Source organism: Rhinolophus sinicus, linkage group LG07, assembly GCF_036562045.2.
Source record: "Rhinolophus sinicus isolate RSC01 linkage group LG07, ASM3656204v1, whole genome shotgun sequence".
Lineage (NCBI taxonomy): Eukaryota > Metazoa > Chordata > Mammalia > Chiroptera > Rhinolophidae > Rhinolophus > Rhinolophus sinicus.
In genome coordinates, this window is record NC_133757.1 from 21,731,805 (window position 1) to 21,754,847 (window position 23,043).

At 38.3% G+C, this 23,043-nt stretch overlaps 1 protein-coding gene across 6 annotated transcripts in view; it reads left to right on the plus strand.

The window, feature by feature from the left end:
- NT5C2 (5'-nucleotidase, cytosolic II) overlaps positions 1 to 19,943 on the plus strand; it is a 119,705-nt gene extending 99,762 nt beyond the window's left edge. For 5 of the 6 annotated variants that reach the window (XM_019725034.2, XM_019725033.2, XM_019725032.2 and 2 more), the window contains 15 exons: positions 3,730 to 3,847; positions 4,638 to 4,733; positions 8,801 to 8,892; positions 9,027 to 9,084; positions 10,118 to 10,211; positions 10,839 to 10,892; positions 12,431 to 12,514; positions 13,519 to 13,560; positions 14,787 to 14,894; positions 15,160 to 15,226; positions 15,893 to 16,063; positions 17,370 to 17,421; positions 17,544 to 17,604; positions 17,748 to 17,924; positions 18,516 to 19,943. In XM_019725034.2, coding sequence (XP_019580593.1) covers positions 3,730 to 3,847; positions 4,638 to 4,733; positions 8,801 to 8,892; positions 9,027 to 9,084; positions 10,118 to 10,211; positions 10,839 to 10,892; positions 12,431 to 12,514; positions 13,519 to 13,560; positions 14,787 to 14,894; positions 15,160 to 15,226; positions 15,893 to 16,063; positions 17,370 to 17,421; positions 17,544 to 17,604; positions 17,748 to 17,924; positions 18,516 to 18,749 — 1,508 coding nt within the window. In that variant the 3' untranslated portion in view covers positions 18,750 to 19,943. Of the gene's footprint in view, positions 1 to 3,729; positions 3,848 to 4,637; positions 4,734 to 8,800; positions 8,893 to 9,026; positions 9,085 to 9,251; positions 9,392 to 10,117; positions 10,212 to 10,838; positions 10,893 to 12,430; positions 12,515 to 13,518; positions 13,561 to 14,786; positions 14,895 to 15,159; positions 15,227 to 15,892; positions 16,064 to 17,369; positions 17,422 to 17,543; positions 17,605 to 17,747; positions 17,925 to 18,515 lie in introns of those variants that run through there. The other variant, XM_074339116.1, reaches the window with a different exon arrangement.
- The last annotated feature ends 3,100 nt before the right edge of the window (positions 19,944 to 23,043 follow it).

The window sequence follows — 23,043 nt, forward strand, 5'->3', positions numbered from 1 at the left end:
CTTGGTGGCAAAGGTAAAAAGTGCATGAGAACATCAGACTTCCCTGCAGAAACTTTTTGGCTCATTCCAGAGGCACTGTCTCCTCTAACCTAAATTCTATCTTGTATGAGTGTCATCTCAGAACAGAGCCCACAACTTTCATCCCCACAACATGCAGTTGATATTTTTTGAAGAGCTGTTGTGCCTTGCAGATGATGGAGTAAAGAATATCTTTAAAGACTCTCAGTAGCTTCAGCTTTCAAAGCTTTGGTTGTTCTCTTTATAGGCCAGTTACGTAACCTGAGAACACTGTGTGCTGCCCTAGTGGCTGAAGCAGTCTTCTTTTTTGGACTCGGGCCCTTAATATAACTTTTTCCTTTGTCTTTGGATATTGACTAAACTAAGATAGTCCTGAGGACTTTCTCAAGGAAGGAATAAGCAGTGCGTGTTTGAGGTTGTGTTTACTCTGAAGCTACTGGCTTTGTTTTGGAAAGTCAGTTGTAAGAATCAAGCTTGAAACTATGCATTATTTACTGGCCAGTTGGTGAGAGAAATTGAAATTAAAGCCTTTGCAGTTTTGGAGAGGCATAGAGCTCTACAGTCTGAGGTGACATGTGTGGTTCCCTGCATGTCAAGACTGGCTTCGAAGGGCCTGGTTGTTTAAAAAAGGAATTTTTATTTATTTATTATTTATTTGCTTATTTTTTATACGTGGAACTATATAGCTTCAGGAAACGGTCGTTTTTGGTACTAGGTCAGAACAAACTGTGATTATTCCCGGGGGCGCTTAGAACAAAACATGTAAACTTGCGCTCTGTGCAGCTGCAGTTCTACTTCTGCATCCCTGGTTGTACTGCATGGCTCTCTAGCAGATGATTTAATGACCTGGGAGTTCGTGTTACTGAAATAATTATCCGGGAAGCTTATGAGAAAATGTCAATAGCTTGTAGTTCTTACTGATTAATATAGAGCTTAGTGACAAGGGTAGTGTTGCCAAAGTGGAGCTTGGACTCTTTGCTAAATCCATTCCCACCTGTGACTAGAGCCATTTATTTTGGACTAGATGAAAGAAATTGGAGGAAAAGTAGTGAGTTTCAACTCCCAAGCTTAAGTTTTGATGGACTATGTAATCTAGAAATTCATTTTTAACAGTAGGAGTGTAATCTACCCATATACAAAGAACTTTGATGAGACTTGGGGGCACCTAAATTCTGGCTTCAACTGATGTTTGTACTTGCTATATAACTGCAGATCAACAAATGGGGGAAATACATCATATTTTTGGGAAGTAGTGTAAATTCAAGTACTTATTTCAAGTATTTATTTCTGTAGGTGGGATTTTTAGAAGGTCACCTTAGTTGAACCCCCGAGAGCTCTGCCCTGGAATAAATACAGTGTGGCAAGTGCATAGTGTTTTGTTTTCTGCCCTTCTAGGGTTTGTTCTGGCAAAATGGGGATTTGAGATTTTTCACCTCCTTTATTTGTTTTTTGCACTAAAAATTCTGAAATTGATTTGGGTTTCAATCTGAAGTGTCTCATAGACATAGCTTTTAAATCACCATTACTCCATCACTCTGTGATTACCTGATTCTCTAACGAGGGAAAATTGGTCATTTAGGAGTTAGCCTGTTTTTTGTCTCCTATTCTCAAGGCATATCCAGCAAATTATCCTGAAAAATTAATAATTGAAAACACTTTATATGGGTCAAATCATATAAGAGTCAATGGATGATCCAAATTAGGTGTAGTGGAATTTTGTTTCATTAATTATTGTTTGAAATAAGTGGGGCTTTGTAGGATTGAGAAGTAATTTTTGTTTTATGAAAATATTGTTAAAATGTTATTTACTTTCAATTGGAGTGGAAGCACTAGGTGGGGTGTGAGATGTTATTTTATATTCTCAAAATAATTGAAACTGACATCAGTGGATACCATGCTTTCCTGCTTTTATGATAATACACCTGCTCTTACTCTGTTAGTGTGTGTGAATGAATATATAACACTTATTTTACCACAGTGTGTATCATCTAGATTTAAAAATTCCACACTTGAGGCTTCAAAAAGTTTTTTGGAAGTGACGGGTGAGGATGGGGCTAGAATTGAAGGGAGGGAAAAAATATAGCCAGCTTTGAAAATGTTATTTGGGGTTAGCATTAGCATTAAATTATTATTACCCTGAGACAAAAAAAGAAACAACAGCTCTTTTTGGGGCGCATTATTCTGATGAGATTCAAGCATCTCCCAAAGGACTTTAAAAATTGTGGGCTTTTAAAATACGACAAATGTTTATTAAAGTACTTTTTGAATGTTCACCTTTTAAAATTTTTCAGTTTAATTTAAAAAGATAGATAAATACATTACTATGTTACAAATTTTAAAGGTACAAAAGAAGGTATATGACAGCCTTCTTCCTTGCTTGGCCGTTCATTGCCTTTCTGTGGAGGCAACCAGTATTATTGGTTTCTTTTATGTATTTTCAGAAATATTCTAAAGATTGCTTTTGGAAAGGGAAAGTTTAATCGTACTCATTAAAATATTGCATTAACTTGGATAAGCAGACTAATTGCAATGAAAAAGATCAGTTTGAGCCATAGGTTGTATGTTAGTCATAGATAGGAGACCTATATTAATGTAATAAAAATGGTTGCATGATTACCAGACTGCAAGAATAGAATGGAGTTTTTTGACCTTGTAGGGCATTTAGCAAGATTGCAGGTCTTTTTAAAATTTTTATTATTTTAATATGGCTTACCCATTCCTAGAGAATGATGGAAGGATGCTTACCTAAATATTTCATTTGTAATTAGCCTCATTAAAGGAGCAACAAATTTTTTATGCTGAACTGCAATGATGAGTCTGAAAAGTTTTTTCATTATAGAAAATTTCAGACATACACACTAGAAGAGAGAAACCCCCATATTCCAAAGTTCATTTTATTTCACCTATAACAAATAGTATGCTTCTTTGGCAAATAAGGATGTGTGTGTGTGTGTGTGTGTGTGTGTGTGTGTGTGTGTATTTTATACATACACTTGCACATCCCAGTTCTTTAATAATCACGTCTAATAAAATGAATCATAATTCTTTAATGTCAAGTTCCCAGTTCACATCAAGATTTTCCTAGTTGTCTCAGACATGTCTTTTGATGGTTGATTTTTGCAGTAACAACTTGTAAAATGCAATTTTGATTGGTATAATATTGTTAGTGCTGATAAGTTAATCCTGACAAATATTATAGAATTACGCTGACTGAAGAAAGAATATAGAGCAACTACCAAGCCAAATAGGAATTCCAAAAATACTTAAAAAACAAACAAACACAACGCTCATTTGAAGGATTCCTACATCAGTTACGCACATCAGTGACGCCTTCAACATATATAGACTTCTCTACCTAGTTTTCTATTTACTTATATTCTCATGGTTAATGTGACAGCTGTGCATGTTAGTTTTTCCCCCTCCCTTTAGATTGTGGCTATGAAAAAATAGATAAAGAGGGAAAAAATGTGTAGATTAAGTTTCTTGGAATGGAGGAACTATTCTGAAATGTCTGATAATTTATCTGTTGCTGCTGCTCTTACTATATGTAATGTGACATATTTCCACAGACTAACAGCTGAGTTCTGTGATTACTCGGGGCAGCACAAAACATGGAATTTGAGGGAAAAGAAGAAAAATGGCATATTCAGGACAAGGAGAAATGGGAAAGAGTAGAAATTCATTCATTTGCCTTCTATTTTAATTGTGCAGTGTACAAGTCCCCGGAGTATGAGTCCCTTGGCTTTGAGCTTACTGTGGAGAGATTAGTTTCTATTGGCTATCCTCAGGAGCTGCTCAGCTTTGCTTATGATTCTACATTCCCAACCAGGTAATTTTTCAAGATTTTTTTTGGATTAAGACCCCTTTCTCTATCCCCAAAATCAATAATTCCAAATTCATCCCTGACATAAAAATAAAAAGGTATTTTGTGGGAGTTTTTTTTTTTTTGAGGGGGAGGGGTGGTGTTGATCTAAAATACAAGGACTTTCATGTACACCATATTTTTTGTGTTCTTGAATTGAACTTAGTTTATTGTTATTGAAGAAGGTCCACATGTGGATAAGAAAAGGCATTTTAAAACTGCTAGGCAGTAATCAGTGACAGATGCTCCTACCTTAGGTTGTTGGAGAACAGTCACACATTTTGCTAATACAATTAATTTGATAATCGGGAGCTTTCTGGTAGTTTGCATTTAAGTTTAAGAAAGAGGATATTGATTTATTTGAGATGCCATCATCAAATATGTTCCATATACAGCATCTGATAGAGGGAAATACAATCCAGCTCAGCTGTCCAGGAAAATGAAAAAACTGTTTTAGAATGGAACCAGCTGTATTGAGAAATTATAGTTTACACCTTGTTTGATTAAGCTCTTATTCCTTACAGAAAACAGTTGTGATTATTTATCTGGACAGAGTTAATAGTTTTTAGTTGCCGTGGGATTCATTTTTAAAATTTAATTCATTCACTTTAACCTCTAGGGTTATATTGTTTTGGGACATACTTGAGTTGCCATAAAGCTTGAATAACATAGAGTTGGTTCATGCTGGTTGAGTAACATACTACATAAGATTATTGCCTGTATTTGCGTTACTAATGATGTCTTCATTTTCACACAGGGGACTTGTTTTTGATACACTATATGGAAATCTTTTGAAAGTTGATGCCTATGGAAACCTCTTGGTCTGTGCACATGGATTTAACTTTATAAGGGGGTGAGTACAAAGAAACCTTTAGCCTCTGTATAAGTATTTTTATAGTCAATATGAGGATGACATGGTCTCCCCAAATGTAATATACTTTTCCTGTTTCTTCATCATCAAAGAGCAATTCTTTTACATACAGGTAGCTTAACAATTATTTATTAGGTAGTTAAGACCCAAAACTGACTTCCAAATATAGTTAACAGTTACATTTTGTTTAATTAAATGCCTTCTAATTATACAGCATCCAACAGAGCTAATCTTGAAACTTGCCAAAAAAAGAACTGTAGTGATTTTACCTTATTTGAAATCCTAAGATTTTTATTTTCTCCTTTTTAATACAGTTCTCAGGTATCTGCTCAGAAGAGGTATGTACATAAAAGTACTTTGAAAAACTACAGCAATGTAAATGATTTTTAATAGCTAATACACTATTTCTTATATTCTAATGAATAGCTTTAAATATTTGATCATGTTAAAATTTTTTAAAACATGGGGTTAAAAATGAATACAGGGTGATAATAGTTAGAATAAATAAGGATAAGCTTTATTTTCATAATCAGAATATTTCCACTATTCCTACTGATTTGGACTCTCCACCCTAGTAAACAGCAGATAAAATTTGGTGTCTACTGTTTTTTGGTAAAACATCCCCGTTTTCTCTGTAAAAATCACAGTATTTAGCAGCTACACGTGTGGCTTCACAGTTACACATCTTCTCTGTTGTACTACCTAAGTTACCACTGACACTGGATTAGAATCAGAGAAACTCCTAAAACCCACATATGTATCAATCTTTCATGTAACTTTGCCATATAGTATTCATTCTCAATGGCAAAGTAGTAAAAACTGCACAGTTTACATTGAGATTGTTAAAGAGACATGTCTTTGGTGAATACCTTTTGTGACAAGAAGGCACAGATAATTGAAACTGTACTAGAGTTTTCTTTAAATCTGAGGTCACAGCAAAGCCCTACTTTGAATTGAAGCATCTGGAGCAAGACTCTTCGGCTGGTATTACACAGGCTTAAAGATTTCCATATATATATATATATATATATATATATATAGTGAGGAAAGTGTGACGGAAACACCCCATCCTGATACATCTGGACAGGCCTTTCTTCACTGTTCTCATGAGGGGTTTGTTCAACATCCATGAATATCAGGAGGCAGGATTTAGAACATGAAGTGATTGCAAATAGTGCTAGCAACCTAAACTATTTTCCTTATGGATATTATCACTATAATTCAGAATTCCGGTGGAGATGAACCAGTGTTCTGTTTACTAATGTCTGAAAAGGGATTTTTGTGTTACAGGGAGAGGTAGAGAAGAGGAGGAAGAGAAGCAGTTCTGTAAATTAGTACCACAGTTAGATTTACTAGCTCAATATCCACAGACCGCCTTTCCTCTCCCAAATAAGCCAATAAAGTTTCCAGATAGCTCCTTTGGAAATACATTTAATAGTGTTTCAAAATAAGTCACTTATGAGTAAATGCAGAATCATTCAAAGAGCACTTAGCACTTTGCAGTCTGTGGAGTCAGAAGGAAAAGCCCACGGGGAAGGAGAACTGAGGATGGAGGATGAGGGAGAGTTACTGAAGTACAGTGGTGGCCAAGTCTGGAACGGAGTTAGTTTCCACCAGGCAGCCCCTTACATGCCTTGCCAGTGAGTTGGGACCTCTTTTTTGGACAGTGGCAAAGGCTTTTAAAGTTTAGAATAGGATAATATTGAGATCAAATCTTTATTCGCAGAAAGTTAGCAGTAGTATGTTTTCTACCCTATTCCAAGTCTAGCATTCCTTTTATGATACACTACCTCCCCCTGAATTAATTTTATTTTAAACATAAGCATGATTTGATACTTAATTTAAACAAAATGTAATTGTTAACTATATTTATAAGTCAGTTTGGGTTCAAATTGCCTAATAAATGTTAGCTATCCTTACGTAAAGGAATTACTCTTTAATGACAGAATAGGAAAGTATATCTAAGGGGACAGTGTCATCTTACTAAACCTGATTGAGGGAAGTATATCATTACTATTTCCTTCCACCTTAATTTTCATTACAGAAAATCTTGGGAGGATAGAAGATGAGATATTCTACAAAGTTATTCTTTATTGGAACTCTTATTTCTGATGGGTGACAAAGACAGAGAGCAATGTGATTTTGTTAATCTCCGTAAATTCACCATGAGAATTGTGCATTTGTATATTTCCGTTTTTCTCTCTTTTGCTTCCTCTGTAATATTTTTATTAGTACCATCCCCTTGCAGTGTTTCATTTCACTCACCCAGGTTCTTGTGCATCTCTAACAACTTCTGTTTCACTGGCTTTTTTTTTTAAACCCTAAATGTTCTCCATCAATAAAGTCTCCATATTCTTTTTTTGTACTTTTTAAAAAATGTATGTTTTTTTCAGTTACAGTTGACATTCAGTATAATTTTCTATTAGTTTCAGGTGTACAGTATAGTGGTTAGACATTTATGTAATTTATGCAGTGATTCCCCCCCATTAGTCTAATGCCCACCTGGCACCATACACAGTTGTTGCAACATTATTGACTATACTCTCTGTGCTGTACTTTGCATCCCCATGACTACTTTGTAACTACCAATTTGTATTCTTTCTCTGCTCTTAAGTGGCCTCATCTACTCTTAAGTCTTTATGAATTCACCTACTACCTGTACATAGATGATTCCACTTCTCTCTCAAGTCTGAATCTGTTTTAAGTTCTTGACCTTTGTTTCTGATTGTCTGTAAAAATCTGTTGACTGGAACTCAATGTGTCCAGAGTAAAACTCTTACAGCTATGTCTCCAAGGTTTTTATGTTTCTGTTAATGGTACTGCCACTTTCTGAGAGACCCCTTAGTATGAGCATCGTCATCTTGATTTTCATGCCCCTTCTCTGCCATATCCATTCAGTTGCCTGATCTTGTTTATTTTACCCCAACAGTCTCTCTTGAATACATTCTTCCATTTAATTTTGTCACCACTCCAGAACCAGGCCCCTACTGCTCTCATCTGGACTGCTGCAATAACCATTTAACTGGTTTCTCAGTCTTTTGTCTCTGTGTCAGTAAGCTTTTGCTGCAGAATAAATTACTTCAAAACTTAATGGCTTAAACAATCACCATTTATTTAGCTCAAAATTCTGAGAGTCAGCTGGGCAATTCTGGGGTTGCTCAGCTGGTCTGGAATCGCCTCACTCACATGTCTGGCAGTTGGCGGCCTGTTGGCTGAGGCACCTCACTTCATGTAGTCTTCAGCAGGTCACCTCATTCACATTCACATAGTAGGCTCACAGTTCCAAGTGCAGCAAGACGAGGCAAGCCTCAGTGTACATGTGTTTTCCAAGTTTCTGTACAGATCCCATTTACTGCTGTTCAAGCCTGTATTCAAGGATGGAGCCACTTAATTGAAGCAATTGCAGTTATATTACAAAGGGATGGGAAGAATTTGTAGCCATTTTTGTAGCATATCACATTTCTTTTTTCCATTTTATGGTAAAACTGCAACTAACTTAATATTTTTACAATTCAGATCTGGCTTTATCCGTCTGCTTAAAAACTGTCAGTGGTACTGTCTTGTCCATAAGAATGATAGCATGATGGGCTGCCTCAGTTTATCTTTCTAGCTTTATTTTTCTCTGCTCCCCTTTTTCTACTCAAATTGGACTAATTTCCCTGCCAAGCCTTTAAGGACCATCTCATCTGCCACCACTTTCACAAGTCCTTTCTAGATTTTCCTCTCCTCACTCCCACATTCACTCCTCTCTACCCCTTAAGTTGAAATGGTCTCCAGTTCCTCAGTTTTCTCACAGCTCTTTGCATCTTTCTTGTGGCAGTTGTGATATTTCACGTTGTTGTAATTGTCTGTCTGTGATTTAACCTCCCTTCCCAGACTGAGAACTTTTTAAGAACAACCCGAGCTTGTTCATCTTTGTGTGTCATATTTGGAACCCTGCCTTGCATGTAGCCACCAAAATATTTGAGTGACTTTTTGAATGATGAGCATTTCTGTTATTATAATGCTAATATTTTGGGTGTCAGTTAACTTAAAATTCTTTCTTTCAGACCAGAAACTAGAGAGCAGTATCCAAATAAGTTTATCCAACGAGATGACACTGAAAGATTTTACATTCTGAATACACTATTCAACCTACCAGGTAGACTCATTCTATGCTTATATGTACTGATGCTTTCTTTTCTTTCAATGATCTTTTGTCTTTGCTCAAGGGAGATAATGAAATAAGTTTGAATTATCTCATAGCTTATGAATATCTATTCTTCATTTTTTCAGAGACCTACCTGTTGGCCTGCCTAGTAGATTTTTTTACTAATTGTCCCAGATATACCAGGTATGTACACACTATAATTTTTTTTCCAATTGATTTTTAAAAAATTTAATGTACAGGGTTTTAGAGAACTGGCCATTGTAGGTCTTTTCTGCTTTTCTGAAGTGAATTTAGTGCTAGTGAGAGATGCCACATTGCCAGCCTGAGAGATGGGACAGCACCAGCAGCTCCATGCAGGCTCTCACCTCCCACACGGCCCCTCTCCTTGCCAGTATGCTGCAGCCATGTTTGGAAGGGACCACTTCTGATTGGCTTCTCCTGGGAATGAAGACGGCCAGCAGAGGTGCTAATTGTGACAACTGAGTGGGAGGTTTGTGTGATGATTATCTGTCTAAGCAGAATTACACTAAAACCCCCCTACTCATTTCACAGCAGCTACCCAGGAGCCATTCAGGGATGGTAATTTAGTTACATTCCCAGTCCCAGCAAGATTTGATTAAGGAATAAATACTGTTTATCCTCCCTGACGTAAAATTTTGCTTAAGTCTTGAACAAGTTATCCTCTCGTTTTAGGGGGAATTGAGTAACCACTGGTAAAAGTTCAGACATGTACCAGAATTTGCTAACTTCTTACCCTCTTTAGGCCTTACCACTTCCAGGCACTAAGTTTGGTGGAGTGCCAAGTCACTAAGCTAAATAGAAAGTAGGCTATACCTTTGTACCTAGAGATGTCAGAAAAGTCAGGGTGGAGAGAACCTAAATTACCAATTTTAAGGTTTGAATGTTTCTTTGATAGGAACCTGTTTCTTAAAAGTGATGCAAAAGGAACCTGATATTTTTGGACCTGGCCTTTTAGCTTCCATTCAGTATATTCTTCTGTCGCTATGTATTTGTTCACAATTATTGCATTCTATTGAACACTGTAGTCATCTCCGGTGTCCAGAATGGACTTTCATTAGGCAGTAATTATTTTCCTAATTAGCCAGTGCCTTTATCCATGTGATAATGGAACCTGTGGGTCCCTGGGCAGTGTTTGGTACTCATTTTTTTTACCCTCCTTTGGATTCCCTGTCATGTTCTTTTCATCTTTCTGTAGCTGTGAAACAGGATTTAAAGATGGGGACCTCTTCATGTCTTACCGGAGTATGTTTCAGGATGTAAGAGATGCTGTTGACTGGGTTCATTACAAGGTACCTAAGAGCTGCTGCTTCACTTGCTCACTCTTAGCATGTCTTTTATCGTCTGAAACATTAACTTTTTAAGTGCAAGGAGAGAAGATTTCCTCCTTCAAAAAAATGAATTTGACCCTAGTGGTAGCTCTCTATTTCTGTTCCTGTCTTTGGCTGTCCTGTTTTCAGAGGTTAATGCTGATCTTTCTTTAATGGTGGTGTGTGGCTTCTAGCTCTTATTTCAGTTTGCATTTCCCAAACATATTTAGAAGAGATTTCAGTGTTAATATTATATTTACTGTATCCTTTGGGGATGATTATGGTCCATTTTGTTCTTTTCAAATACCTCACACTTGAGTGATAACACTAACTAATATTATATTTACGTTTACTATCAATTGTGCTGAGTAAAATATAGAATGCCTTTTGATTTCTAGTTTAAAATAAAAATAGTTTTATATTTTAAATACATTTTGGCGGCTGACTTGCAGCAAATCACACCTGTTACTTTTTCCTGGCCTCCAGTTTATCTACTTTTCCATTTTGGTAAATACTTAAGAAATGCATTTAGGTTGATAGTAGACACAATTGGTCTTATACACTTTTAAAAACTGATTTTATTCTTATTTCCTTTTTTTCTTTCCCTAGGGCTCCCTTAAGGAAAAGACAGTTGAAAATCTTGAGAAATATGTCGTTAAAGATGTAAGTCATGAGAAAACAAGATCTGCGCAATCATTTATTTTACCTATTAGGAAAATGAATAACAAGCCTATTTGTAATGAAAAGAACAACGGAAGATATTTCTTTGTCTTAGCATAATATATGCTAAGTATAATCACCATGAGTTTTCAGCTAGAACATAGGTCTTAGTATGGTTTTTTTCTATTTGTTGATAGTCAAGAAGACCTAGTATTACATTTGTCCTTATAGCTCTAATTATAAGAGCAGCTAGAGTGGTTACTATGTGCACATCAGCCTGCTAAGCGATTACATGCATCATCCCATTTAATCTCCCGTGTAACCCTGACTTAGGTGTTGTTACTCTGCTTTATAGATGAAGACACTGAGGAATGAAGGGATTAAATAACTTGCCCAAGTTCATAGTTAGTAAGTCCATCACCACCATGCTAAATTGTTTAAAAAATATACATATGTGTGGCTTATTTAAATTCTTTACCTTATCAACAGGAAATAATAAGGAAAGCTTTAAAATATCTTAAAAGGCATTAGTGGAAAACCTAACAAAATTCAGAAAAATCTGTAGTTTAGTTAATAGTTTGTGCCAATGTTAATTTCTTAGTTTTGATAGTTGTGCTGTGGTTATGTAAGATGTTCATATTAGGGGGGAAGCTAGATGAAGGATATATGGCAACGCTCTGTACTATTTGCATAACTTTTCTGTAAGGCTGACATTATTTCAAAATAGAAAGTACACATATACACACACCGCCATGAGATGAGGTACTTCTTCCTTTTCTTAAGAATAAAAGTAGCAAAATGCAGTATTTTCTCAAAGTACTTTGGTAAAGATTTCTCACTTTTTAGTCTTTGTACCTCCTTGCTTCCTTTCCACTCTCACCCCCAACCTTGTTGTTTCAAGAAAGAACACTGAGGGGTTCGGGAGAGTTCCAGGAAAATTGGAGTAAAGGAACCTATTTACTGTGAGAGAAGGAAAAGCTGTTTTTCTTTCTGGTCACATCAGGAGTTAGAATTTCCTCATGTATCTACAAGTGGGTCTGGGCATTTCTAGGTTGTATCCTGCACACGTCATTTCATTTCTGCAAGATGTTTTTAAAAACGAAAGTGTATACAATGAAGCTATATCTAATCCTCTCCGTGTAGAAGATTTTGCTGATGGTTAAAATCAGCTTTTTCTGATCTGTAACACATCTAATTCACATACTTTAAAAGATTACAGGGCAATTTAAACTCTTTTCCTGAGGCAGACATAATGAGGAAGGTAGAGATGTTTTTAATAATCATATAATCACTTACATGTATCATTTTATATATAAAATCTGTATATTATATACACCACATATATTACATATGTTAATACTTAATTTGTGCATCGTGATAATGTGCTCTTTTAAGTGCAAAATTCTGAAACAAACCAACCCTTAAAGGGCATACCCTGTTCTTGTTTCAGTGGACAAGTCTGGTATACATGACTACTCGACAGTGTGAATGAATATGTATTTGTGTTTTAGTGTTTCACTCATCATTGTATTAAATTTCAGGGAAAACTGCCTTTGCTTCTGAGCCGGATGAAGGAAGTAGGGAAAGTATTTCTTGCTACCAACAGTGACTATAAATATACAGATGTAAGTGCTTAATATTCATACTTGTTTGTTTATACAGAGGAATTATTTTGCCTAAAGAACTGTGAAGATAATGAGGAAGATAGTTTATTAAGGATAGTTTTTGCCATTTCAATTTGAAAGCAAGTGAAAAGAGCAAAAATATATACACACATCAGAATGCTTCTCAGATTTTCCTAAATATTTGACTATTTTCCCTGATTACAGTTGGCTACTTGAATGTTTTAATTTAGGAGTTAAAACATTTGTGTTGGTTAAAATGGTTTCTATATCTCTTTGCCACATCATTTATGTAAAACTAAATCACATCCTTTATTGCACATGCATACATGCCCTCCATGCTGTTGGGAGACAGACAGCAATGGATGGTGAAAAGATGTTTTAACTCTTAGCTATCAAAATTCACTACTGCTTAATTTTTTTTGCCGTGATTAAACCATATGGAAAAGCCTATATAACTCCCTAACCTCATCTTACTTTTGCTAAGACATAGTACTATCAAGAAGCTCAGTGCTTCCCAGTCCTCTTTATATAGAATCTTGATCTAGAAATCTGGTGATCTGGAATAAGCAGTCTTACAAAGCCAGTGGTTCACTGGCTTGGTTGGTCTAGGAACAGTAGTAAGAAAGCCAACGTATGTTATTTTCATGTAAATCGTTACAGTCTTTTCTATGTTCTTACCTCAGATGCCCTTTACCTCCAACTATGTGATCTAGTCCACTAGGAGAATTGGATAGGGATATGCATGAATCCACAAAAATATCTCCTAGTAGAGCCCGTGTCCTACTGAGAATGTCAGAAGCTTTTGTATGTTTGTTGTGACGAAGCATTAATTTCTGGTTTCCACAGCCATGATTTCATAAACTTTAGAGGAAACCAGAATGTGATGAATCCTATGAAAAAGACCTGTCTTATGAAAAGCTTGTGTGTGATTGTTTTTAGGTGTTTTGTATCTTTTGCAGAAGTAGTATATGGACCTTATGTTGGATTTTCTTCTCCCCCCACAGAAAATTATGACTTACCTGTTTGATTTCCCACATGGCCCCAAGGTAATATATGTAAATTAATAGACCATTGCTTTAGTAATAATGAATGCATTTAATCAGCTTGGAATATTGAGGGTAAGGAATTGGCCAGTAGCCATCCAGAAATCTTCATTAACATTATAAGTCGTGCAGGAGCTGGTATAATTGAAAGTTGTTAGCAATTTGAAAACTTAGTACCCAGAAATAAAAGAGATATTCATGTGGTATTTAGTAGAGTGGATAAGAATAATTTTATGCCCAAGAAGTTCTGTGCAGATTTGTTAAGTTTATGTGGCAATAAAAGGAATTTTCAGGTTGAGAAAGATACATGATTAAAAGAAACAGAAAATGTGCATATTCTTAACAGCGTCTAGATTTTGCTGTCAGTTGTTGATGAGTTTTGTGCCAAGAGAACAACCTTGCCATTTAGCAGAGAAATCTTTATTCCTGCAGTATAGCTGCACTTAGATTTAAGGAATATTCAATGCAATTTAATCACATACTCGTGGGATTTTAACCCTAGGTTTCTTTGAATACATGCCAGTAAATCCCTGTTTCGAGATCACCCAAAAGCACAGTATGTATGCCGTGCTCTTCAGCTTGACCTTAAAAGGTTAATGCCATGGTTCTGTTTCAGGATGGAAATAACATTAATGGGTATAACTTTTACATTAGTGCTGTGGTTAGCCGGCAGTGTGAGCCGAAGGCCAGTGTGTACCCAGAGCCATCATTCTGAGGACATAACCAGTAACATTCCTAATTGACTTCAGTTGATACTGACCTGCCTCCTTTTTTTTTCCTCTCTTTTTTTTAGTTTCAGGTGTACAAAACAATGTACTAGTTAGACATTTATATCCCTCACAAAGTGATAACCCCTCCCGATCTGCCTCTTTCTTAGTTTCTCTGGAGTATTACTGATACGCACCTGTCCTTTGCCCCGCTGAGCCTCTTTTAGCCCATTTTAGAGTGTGAGCACACTTTCTTTCATATAAATTCCTGTGAGATAAGTTAATAAGTAGTAGATGAAATGACTTAAGATGCAGAGATTTTTAGTCATTATTTATGCTTTCACCTTTGCCTGCTTCCAAAAGGATGTGGCTTATAATAGGACACAGTATGTTTTTAATAAAACAGTGGAATCCTCTGATTATCCTCAGTATTTCTACATTCCTTGCATCTGAGTGAAATTAAGTATTAGTGCCTTAAGGTTAGGAGTGATGTTTCCGCTTTTGCTACTTCTCCTTCATCAGCCTGGGAGCTCCCATCGGCCATGGCAGTCCTACTTTGACCTGATCTTGGTGGATGCACGCAAACCACTCTTTTTTGGAGAAGGCACAGTCCTGCGTCAGGTGGATACTGTAAGTCGAGAGGACAATCTGTCTGCTGGCACATTTCCTTCAGGTTTCTCCATTCCCCACTCCTACTCTCCCTATGGAAACAAGTACACCATATCTCTTTTTGGAAATTATTCTAAGAGTTCTGGTCTTAATTGAAATAGCCAAGTAATTTAAAAGAATGTAATTCAAAAGTGCTGTTCATTTGGCTGCCTAACCAAGTAGCAGTTTGGGTGGAGATTGTGATAGAATGATAAATATTACAAAGCCCATATGTTCTTCTTTACAGAAAACTGGCAAGCTGAAAATTGGTACCTACACAGGCCCCTTACAGCATGGTATTGTCTACTCGGGAGGTGAGTCGCAGACTTCCCTTTATTTACTGTAAGTCTTTGCTTAGACCTCACCGTGAAGGCTTTGATGTCCTCCCAGCATCCACTGAAGGTGTATTTCAGTCACGTACTAATGCAATAGGAGTCAGGCAGAAAGGGTTTGAGAATTTGTTAATATGTCCTAATGAATCTTTGATTTTCACTAAAAGGATCTTTTCCCCCCATCCTTCTTTTAGCTATTTGAGGCTTTTTCTCAGTGTCCTGGAATCATTTGGTGTGGTTCTCAAGGGGTCCTCAAGGAGCCCCTTGGACACAGATGCATGTTTTGTTGGAGTGAGAAACAGTCGAACAAAGCCAACTTAAGGACAGATCTGTTATGAGAAAAAGCGGTGGTACTTTTGAGGGTTGCAGTGACTAAAGCTGTGAGGCATGTAGCTCTGTTGCTCTTGGATTTGGTGATCAAGAGCTTTAGTCAACACAGGGGAGCTAAAGGCCTTTTCTTAGAGGCAACATAAAGAATGATGAAAAACAGACAATTGTGAGTCTTTGTCTTTAAGCAAGGTGAGCCCTTTTTCTAGTCTGTTCCTCACATAAGAATTAACTTAATCATAGTATTTAACGGTTATGGAACTTGGAACACTGGTTTTTAATATGGAGACATTTGTTTTTTTGTTCATTCCATTGTTTTAGGTTCATCTGATACAATCTGTGATTTGTTGGGAGCCAAGGGCAAGGACATTTTGTATATTGGAGATCACATTTTTGGGGACATTTTAAAATCAAAGAAACGGCAAGGGTGGCGAACTTTTTTGGTGATTCCTGAACTTGCACAGGAGCTGCATGTGTGGACTGATAAGAGCTGTAAGGAGCCATTACTCTTACATTCTAAATCACTGACATACCTCGTTTGTATCTAAACGGCCAGCTGTGAATCAATCCTCTTTGATGAACTGTTGTGTTGAAAGTATGGGGTCGTCGAAGGATGTGCCTTGATATTTGTATACCTCCTTCCCAGATAGCCAGATATTTCACAGAACTCCAGAATTTGAGGATGTATGAGAGGTTATCTTGTTCAGCTTTCTTCTCAAATCCATTGAAGATTAAATATAAATGTTACTCTCCTAAGTTGCATTACAGTAGCAACTAACGAGTGAACTCCCCTTTCCTCTGGAATCCTGTGCTACTAGTTTCAGTCTCTCTGCTACCAGCCCGTAGCTATGATTCTGGGGCATTGGTGGCTCTGAGTGTTAATACACCTCCTGGTATTTTTTTATTTGCTCTTCTGAGAAGTAGAGAAGGAGGCCAAATTGCATTCTCTGAACTGAGCTACACTGTGTACACTGAAATGTGAGCTTGGATCTGATCTTACAAAGATGTTTGACAGTTTCTCCAAACATTCCTAGCTAGCATCCATCACCCAGAGTGGTGACCTTACACATGTTACTGAGACACTTCGTACCTTAGTTTCCCCTTCTCAACCAAGGCTCCTCATCTGTACCACTGAGAAGATGAGTGAATGACTCTCAGGTCTCCCAAAGATGGCAGATAACAGAAAATGTTATATACAGTGGATACATTAAGGCTTAATTCTCTTTGGGGAATCCAGGTTGAGAAAAGCTGGAACACACAGAAAGCATGCAGCAGACTCTGGCTCTTGCTATTATTTGTACTTACAGTGGGATTTCTAACTAGCCTTTCACCCACATTTTCAACTTTCCACCTACGAAGTTTTAGAAATCTAGTTGATGTGGCTCTGTTTCCTAGACCTGTAACTTCAGACAAACCACCTAATTCGCTGTTAATAGTTGCTTTGCTGACACACCTGAGATGGGTGAGGTGTGAACTGGCACTTTGTCAGCTCAGAATCAGCATCCAGTTGGAAGGAGAGTTGTAGTCAGTGGTGTCTCAGTAAGAAGAGGAAAGGCAGGTAAAGAAAGTTGTGTCCATCAGCTGCCAGATTGCAGGCAGCGTGCGGGTTATCCAGACGAGGGGGCAGGAAGTCATTTTATGTACTCACCTCTGGCTTTACTTTACATACTCACCTTTGGCTTTATTTCTCAGTCAGATCTGTAACCTTTTAATATAGTATCAGCAGTAGTTAAAAATTGGATGCTTTTTTATTCGATGTATTTAAAACATTTTCCTTTTCCTTCCAAACCTTAACTAGCACTTTTTGAAGAGCTTCAGAGCTTGGATATTTTCTTGGCTGAACTCTACAAGTAAGTTTCTGTCCTAATTTTAAAGTTTTCTTCCCTGAAACCCGTCTGCCTCTTTGTGAGTCACCTCGGTGTAGGGGTGTCCTTCCTAGAGATTTTCACTGGATTTTTCCTTTTGTCTCCAGGCACCTGGACAGTAGCAGCAATGAACGCCCAGACATTAGTTCCATCCAGAGACGTATTAAGGTATCCAAGTAGGATTTGGGAGAAAACTTGGAAAATAAAGTTTAAGTGATTTTCCTAGTTCTGATTTTATTCGGGGACTGGCACGTAGCCAGCGCTCAGTATTTTTTGAATGAGCTGACACTCACTCTTGTTCTTTGTTTTAGAAAGTGACACATGACATGGACATGTGCTACGGGATGATGGGAAGCCTGTTCCGCAGCGGCTCCCGGCAGACGCTCTTTGCCAGTCAGGTGATGCGTTATGCTGACCTCTACGCAGCGTCTTTCATCAATCTGCTGTATTACCCATTCAGCTACCTCTTCCGAGCTGCCCACGTCTTGGTGAGTTAATGCAGCCTTAAGCTACTGTTTACATTTAAGATACTCCTGAGGCTGAGCTCTGCAGTCAGCTTTGTGGGAGGGCACAGGAGAGTTTGGATCATTCCTCTCTAATGTGCTAAAGCCCAAGGGCAGGCTGCACAAAAAGGAACCTTTGAGAAAGTCTGGTCAAGGTAGACTGTCACAGGGATAGCTTTACTCGGAAATCTACTCTTTTCAAAGTTGTTTGAGTGGTGAAGTCTTTCCTCTTTTGTTGGCACTAAATGAGAAAAATGTGGTTTTTATATTCCTATGTTCTGACACTGGTATGTCTCAGGACTTTTTTGCTGTGAAGTAAATAAGGATCTCTTCTTTCCCATCTTATCCAGTTTCAGGCTACAGTAAACGATCTGGTCGCAGTTTTGAGGGTTGAGGAGAGAGAAGAGGACAGGTAGCTTTAGGTAGTGCCAGGAAGACACCTGAATATCTAAGTTGGCTTGGCCTCTGGTGCACGGTAGACATCCCTCTGCGTGGCTACCTAAAGAGGGAGAGGGGTTAGGACTTGGGAGACAGCTATTTTGTTCCACCTGCTTTCTGAACCTGACTTTGTTCTAGATGCCTCATGAATCAACAGTGGAACATACACATGTGGACATCAACGAGGTGGAGTCCCCGCTGGCCACACGAAACCGCACTTCAGTGGATTTCAAAGACTCGGACCACAAGCGGCACCAGTTGACACGGTCAATTAGTGAGATTAAACCCCCCAACCTCTTCCCACTGGCCCCCCAGGAAATTACTCACTGCCATGATGAAGATGATGACGAAGAAGAGGAAGAGGAAGAATAAGGAGAAAAACCACAACTCTGAGTACGCATTAAACAAGTTCTGGCGGGACTCATAGGATACCATGTCCCTGTTTGGGTTCTAGTGGGAGGGGGAGCTCCGCGAAAGAGACATCTGCAAAGTTTCTGAAGACTCTGAGATATTCTAATCATAGGGAGACACTTGTTTTAGTTCTGTGTGTCTGCACTCTTTACAGATGGTTCAAAATTGTAATGGAATCTGTATTGGAAGAAAGTAAGGGTAACACTGGGCTGCATGCAGATGGCGCTGTCGTGGCTTGTGCCGCTGTTTCCTTGTCTTGTTTCATCACCAGTAACGTGGAAGGGTCTCAGAGTGGAACAAGGAGAACGATGGGAAGAGGTGATCCAAAACTGCTGTTACATTACAAATTGTGCTCTTACTCCAAAGTCCATATTTTTCAGTGCATTACATAGTATTGTATATCATTGGAGAAATACATTGTTTCCATTATCAAATGTAGTTTTCTGTTGAAGTCAAGGTTCCTTTTACAAGCTTGTTAAGTGTCCTCAGTTCCTCGGGTAAGGCTGTCGTCCCTGGCTTTGCAGAAGTGTTCTCTACTCGCTGGAGGGCTGATCCGGAATGGACTGCAGCAATTTCATTTTGAGGCAAAAGTCTTCATCTATTTCTGCAGTTCTGTGATTGGTACCAAAAATGCTTATTTGTTTTCCAAAAAATCTTTTTCTCATCCAATGTAAATCTATAGAAAGAATTTAGCTGAAAGAATACAAAGGAGCAAGCCCCCAAATAGAAAAGGAGGAACCTCCTTCTATATGACAGCGTAACTGAATAAAATTCACATGCCTTGTGGCTCATGTGGCCCATTTACAGCCTTCATTAGTCTCGGGGTTGTTTTTCAGAGTCGAGCAGTAGAGGAGAGGAAGTAGGCTCTGGAAGCCAGAACCTTACGAAAGCAGAGGGCACAATCAGTATGAATAAATTCACTTCAGAATCCCAAGTGAAATCATTTCTTGTTGTTTTGAACAAGAATGGATCATTAGTGTATCTTTTAGGGTATTATAACTGCCTCCTAGTACAGTGAAAGTTGTTACAATGTTTTTAACAATGGGGTAGACTCCCACTTTAACTTTCGTATAGTTCTTCCATTCTTATTGTCATTGATGAACATGGGAGGGTAGAGTAGCTACTCTAGAATTCAATAAAGTATAACATTTCTAATACTGACTTTGACCCCTTCCTATAGCACAACTGTAATAACTGTTGGTCTTCGAGTGGGTTTAGGTTTGGCTTAGTGACATCAATTTGATATTCTCTTAAATACAGTCTAGCATGATTAATTAATTAATGGTTAAATTTATAATACTTAAATAGGCCTCAAAATTTTGTCATGGAAAGTTTTTTGGTACAACACTATGAGGTGAGACTTTTTAAAAAATCATCTTATAGGTAGGGAATGCAGTAAAGATACTGTCCTGTTTTAAATTTTAGAGAACACATTTGTGGTCACCCCAGCTATTCTCATTCAGGATAGAGATGTTGCCCAGTTTGACATGGTCTTAAATTTTCTCAAAGCCAAAGAATTTCTAAGAGTTATTACAACTACAGAGCTAACTTATTATAAGTACATTTACATCCTTTCCCTTTTAGAGCAAGGACCAACATGAGCACTTTGCTTTCATTTACTACACTTTTTACATTGCGTTGCCCACATAAGATCTTACCTATGTAAGTTTCTTTTTTAGTCAGTTGTCTCTCTGGCAGTGGGTCCAAAGACTGAGAAGTGAAAAACACAATTGAAGAATTCCATTGCTGGTCACAGCTTTCTTCAAGACCACCAACATTTATAAGAGCTAGGATTCCATACAGGTCTAAGAGCCAGAGCAGAGTTACTTCTCTGAATATTATTCCTGTTAGAAAAGGGTGTTAGGAAGGAAGTGGTCCATGGGCAGGCACTCAGGACGCTGCAGTTGGGCTTGTTCAAACATGAATGTGAGTTTCTCTGTTGCCAATAGTTAAAGGAAGCTGAACTTAAAATGTATAACCTGCCTACACCCCCCCCTAACCCTCTTGTTAAAGCTGAGGCGTTTTAGACTGAGAAAGACCTTCCAGCTCTTCTCAGAACTTCCTGGGTTTTGGAAAACACCACTTAGGTTCAGGCTTTGTAAAAGACACCCCTGTTTGGTGCTGGACCGAACTCCCATTCTCAGGGCGTGTGCACAGCAGACCCAGCCCTGCCCGGGGCCCTCTGCGAGAAGACCGGTCCTATACCTTCTCTCCCAAGAGGCTCAGTTAAGGCGCAGATGGGTTATTTCAGAAAAGGCAGTCTTAGCCGAGGACATTTGGTGTTCTCTTAGATTTTCTCCTACCATAAGCATAGCTCTGCTGAGAGCTAAAATAAGAAAGCAAGCCCTTCAATCTACCCTTTCTAAGATGCTTTTAGGAGAAGTGGTTCTTAATAGAAATAGAATAAGTTAGAGCTACAAATCCTTCCATCATCTTAGTATTGGTTTTAAGCAACCACTTTAAAAAGCCACTTGCACTGACATGTTAGATTTAAAAGTCCATGTTTAGATATTTCTAAATCAGATTTATTTATTTAAGAAATATTTTGTCAACAACTTTAAAGCCCTGCAATTTTTCCAAGGCTGCCAAGAGCATTTAAAAATACTCTGCTTATTCACCACAAATAGCCTGAGACAAACAACTGCATATCTCAGTCTGCATTAAGGGCAGGAGCCATGTTCACATTCCATGTTATGGAAACTATTTACCCTTTCTTTGATGGTGGGAAAAATGGTAACTGTGATCTAGCTATTGCCATAGAGTGAATGGCCCAAGTCCCCACTTGCTTTAGCAGCTTCCATCTCAGTACTTTTAGGTTTCTCGTGACATTGTTTCTTGGTGACTAGACAATAGAGCACTTAAACTTTCTCCTTAAATGGAACAGTTTCAAATGATACACAATTTAGGAGGCCTGGAGAATGAAATCTACCACGGAGCTACCTTTCAAGCATCCTTGAAAACAGAAGAAAGATAATGTGCTACCACCAGAGGGAGGAGACGTGCGCGCACAGCAGCAGAAAGCAGTCAGGTGACTTAATCAGTAGCCCACAGCGTCCCAGCCTACACCTCCACTCACAGAGAAGTGGCAGTTCACACTGTTCTCACTGCTGAGGATGTAGAAATAGCAGAAAGCAAGTCATACGAAAAGAAAGCATTCTTCTACGGAATGAACAGGCAGCTTCTGTTTCACCTGGCATTCGCAACCATTTTTCCCTGTCCTCAGATACACTATCTTCATTCCAAGGCCACAACAATCGGACTTGTTCGAACAAAGGGACGTAATTTCAAAAATACAATATACACAGTAGTTTAAGCTCCTCTGAAGAGCTTGAACACAAAAAGTACTCAACACAATATTTCATCTCAAGCTTGCTGACTCCGGGAGACTGCAACTCTAAGTAATCTACATTTTCCAATTTTAAACAAAATGACCATGACCAATTTCTGGTTGGTTCCCTTTACATTTCTTCTTACAAAATAAGATACCTTTGCTCCATTTTATTACTAGAAAAAAGGTAGATTAGACAGATTGCTTCATGTACAAATATGTCCCCAAATGCTTGCTCTCCCTTTGAGCTCTCCCCAAAGCCATGTCTAGCCAGGGCTATAGACGAGGCCTGAAGAGTCTGGGCCAAGATAAACCTCACACACAAAACACTGGAGCCCAAGCAGCTGAGTGCACGCCCTTCCCATGAAAGACGGCAACAGTTTTTCCAAGTCTCACAAGTTCCTGAGACACTGGGAAAGAGGATTTGCCAAGCAAACCTTCCCAACACAGAAGAATGTTTATGTCCAGTCCTTTTGAGGGGGTTCTCACCAGAGGTCATTGCTGACTTGGGTGTGGGGGTTCTGAAGCAAGGAGCCTTATCTTTGGACCCATGGCCCTCCAGCCATTAATGGAGCAGAACTGGGGGAGGGGAGCTGGCTCCATCTAAACTTCCCCGTCTGTGTCGGCCTACTGTGTGAGCTTCACAATCACTGACAGCCCAGCAAGAAAGCACTTTGACAAAGAACTCTGGCAACTGATTCTCCCTTATATGCTTAGGCCTTACCGTGGTCCCCCTGGGGAGATGGCATGCTCAGAATGTCACAGAGAAAGGGCCCTCGAACCATTCCTTTGTTCGGGACTTCTTGAAAATAGCACAGATGTGAGGATCTTGAAGGGAAAATGATGAAAATTATACAAAGAAAGTAAAAGTTTATTAGCCTATTGAATACAATTCAACTTGTTGGCTCTTAAATTGAATTACCTTCA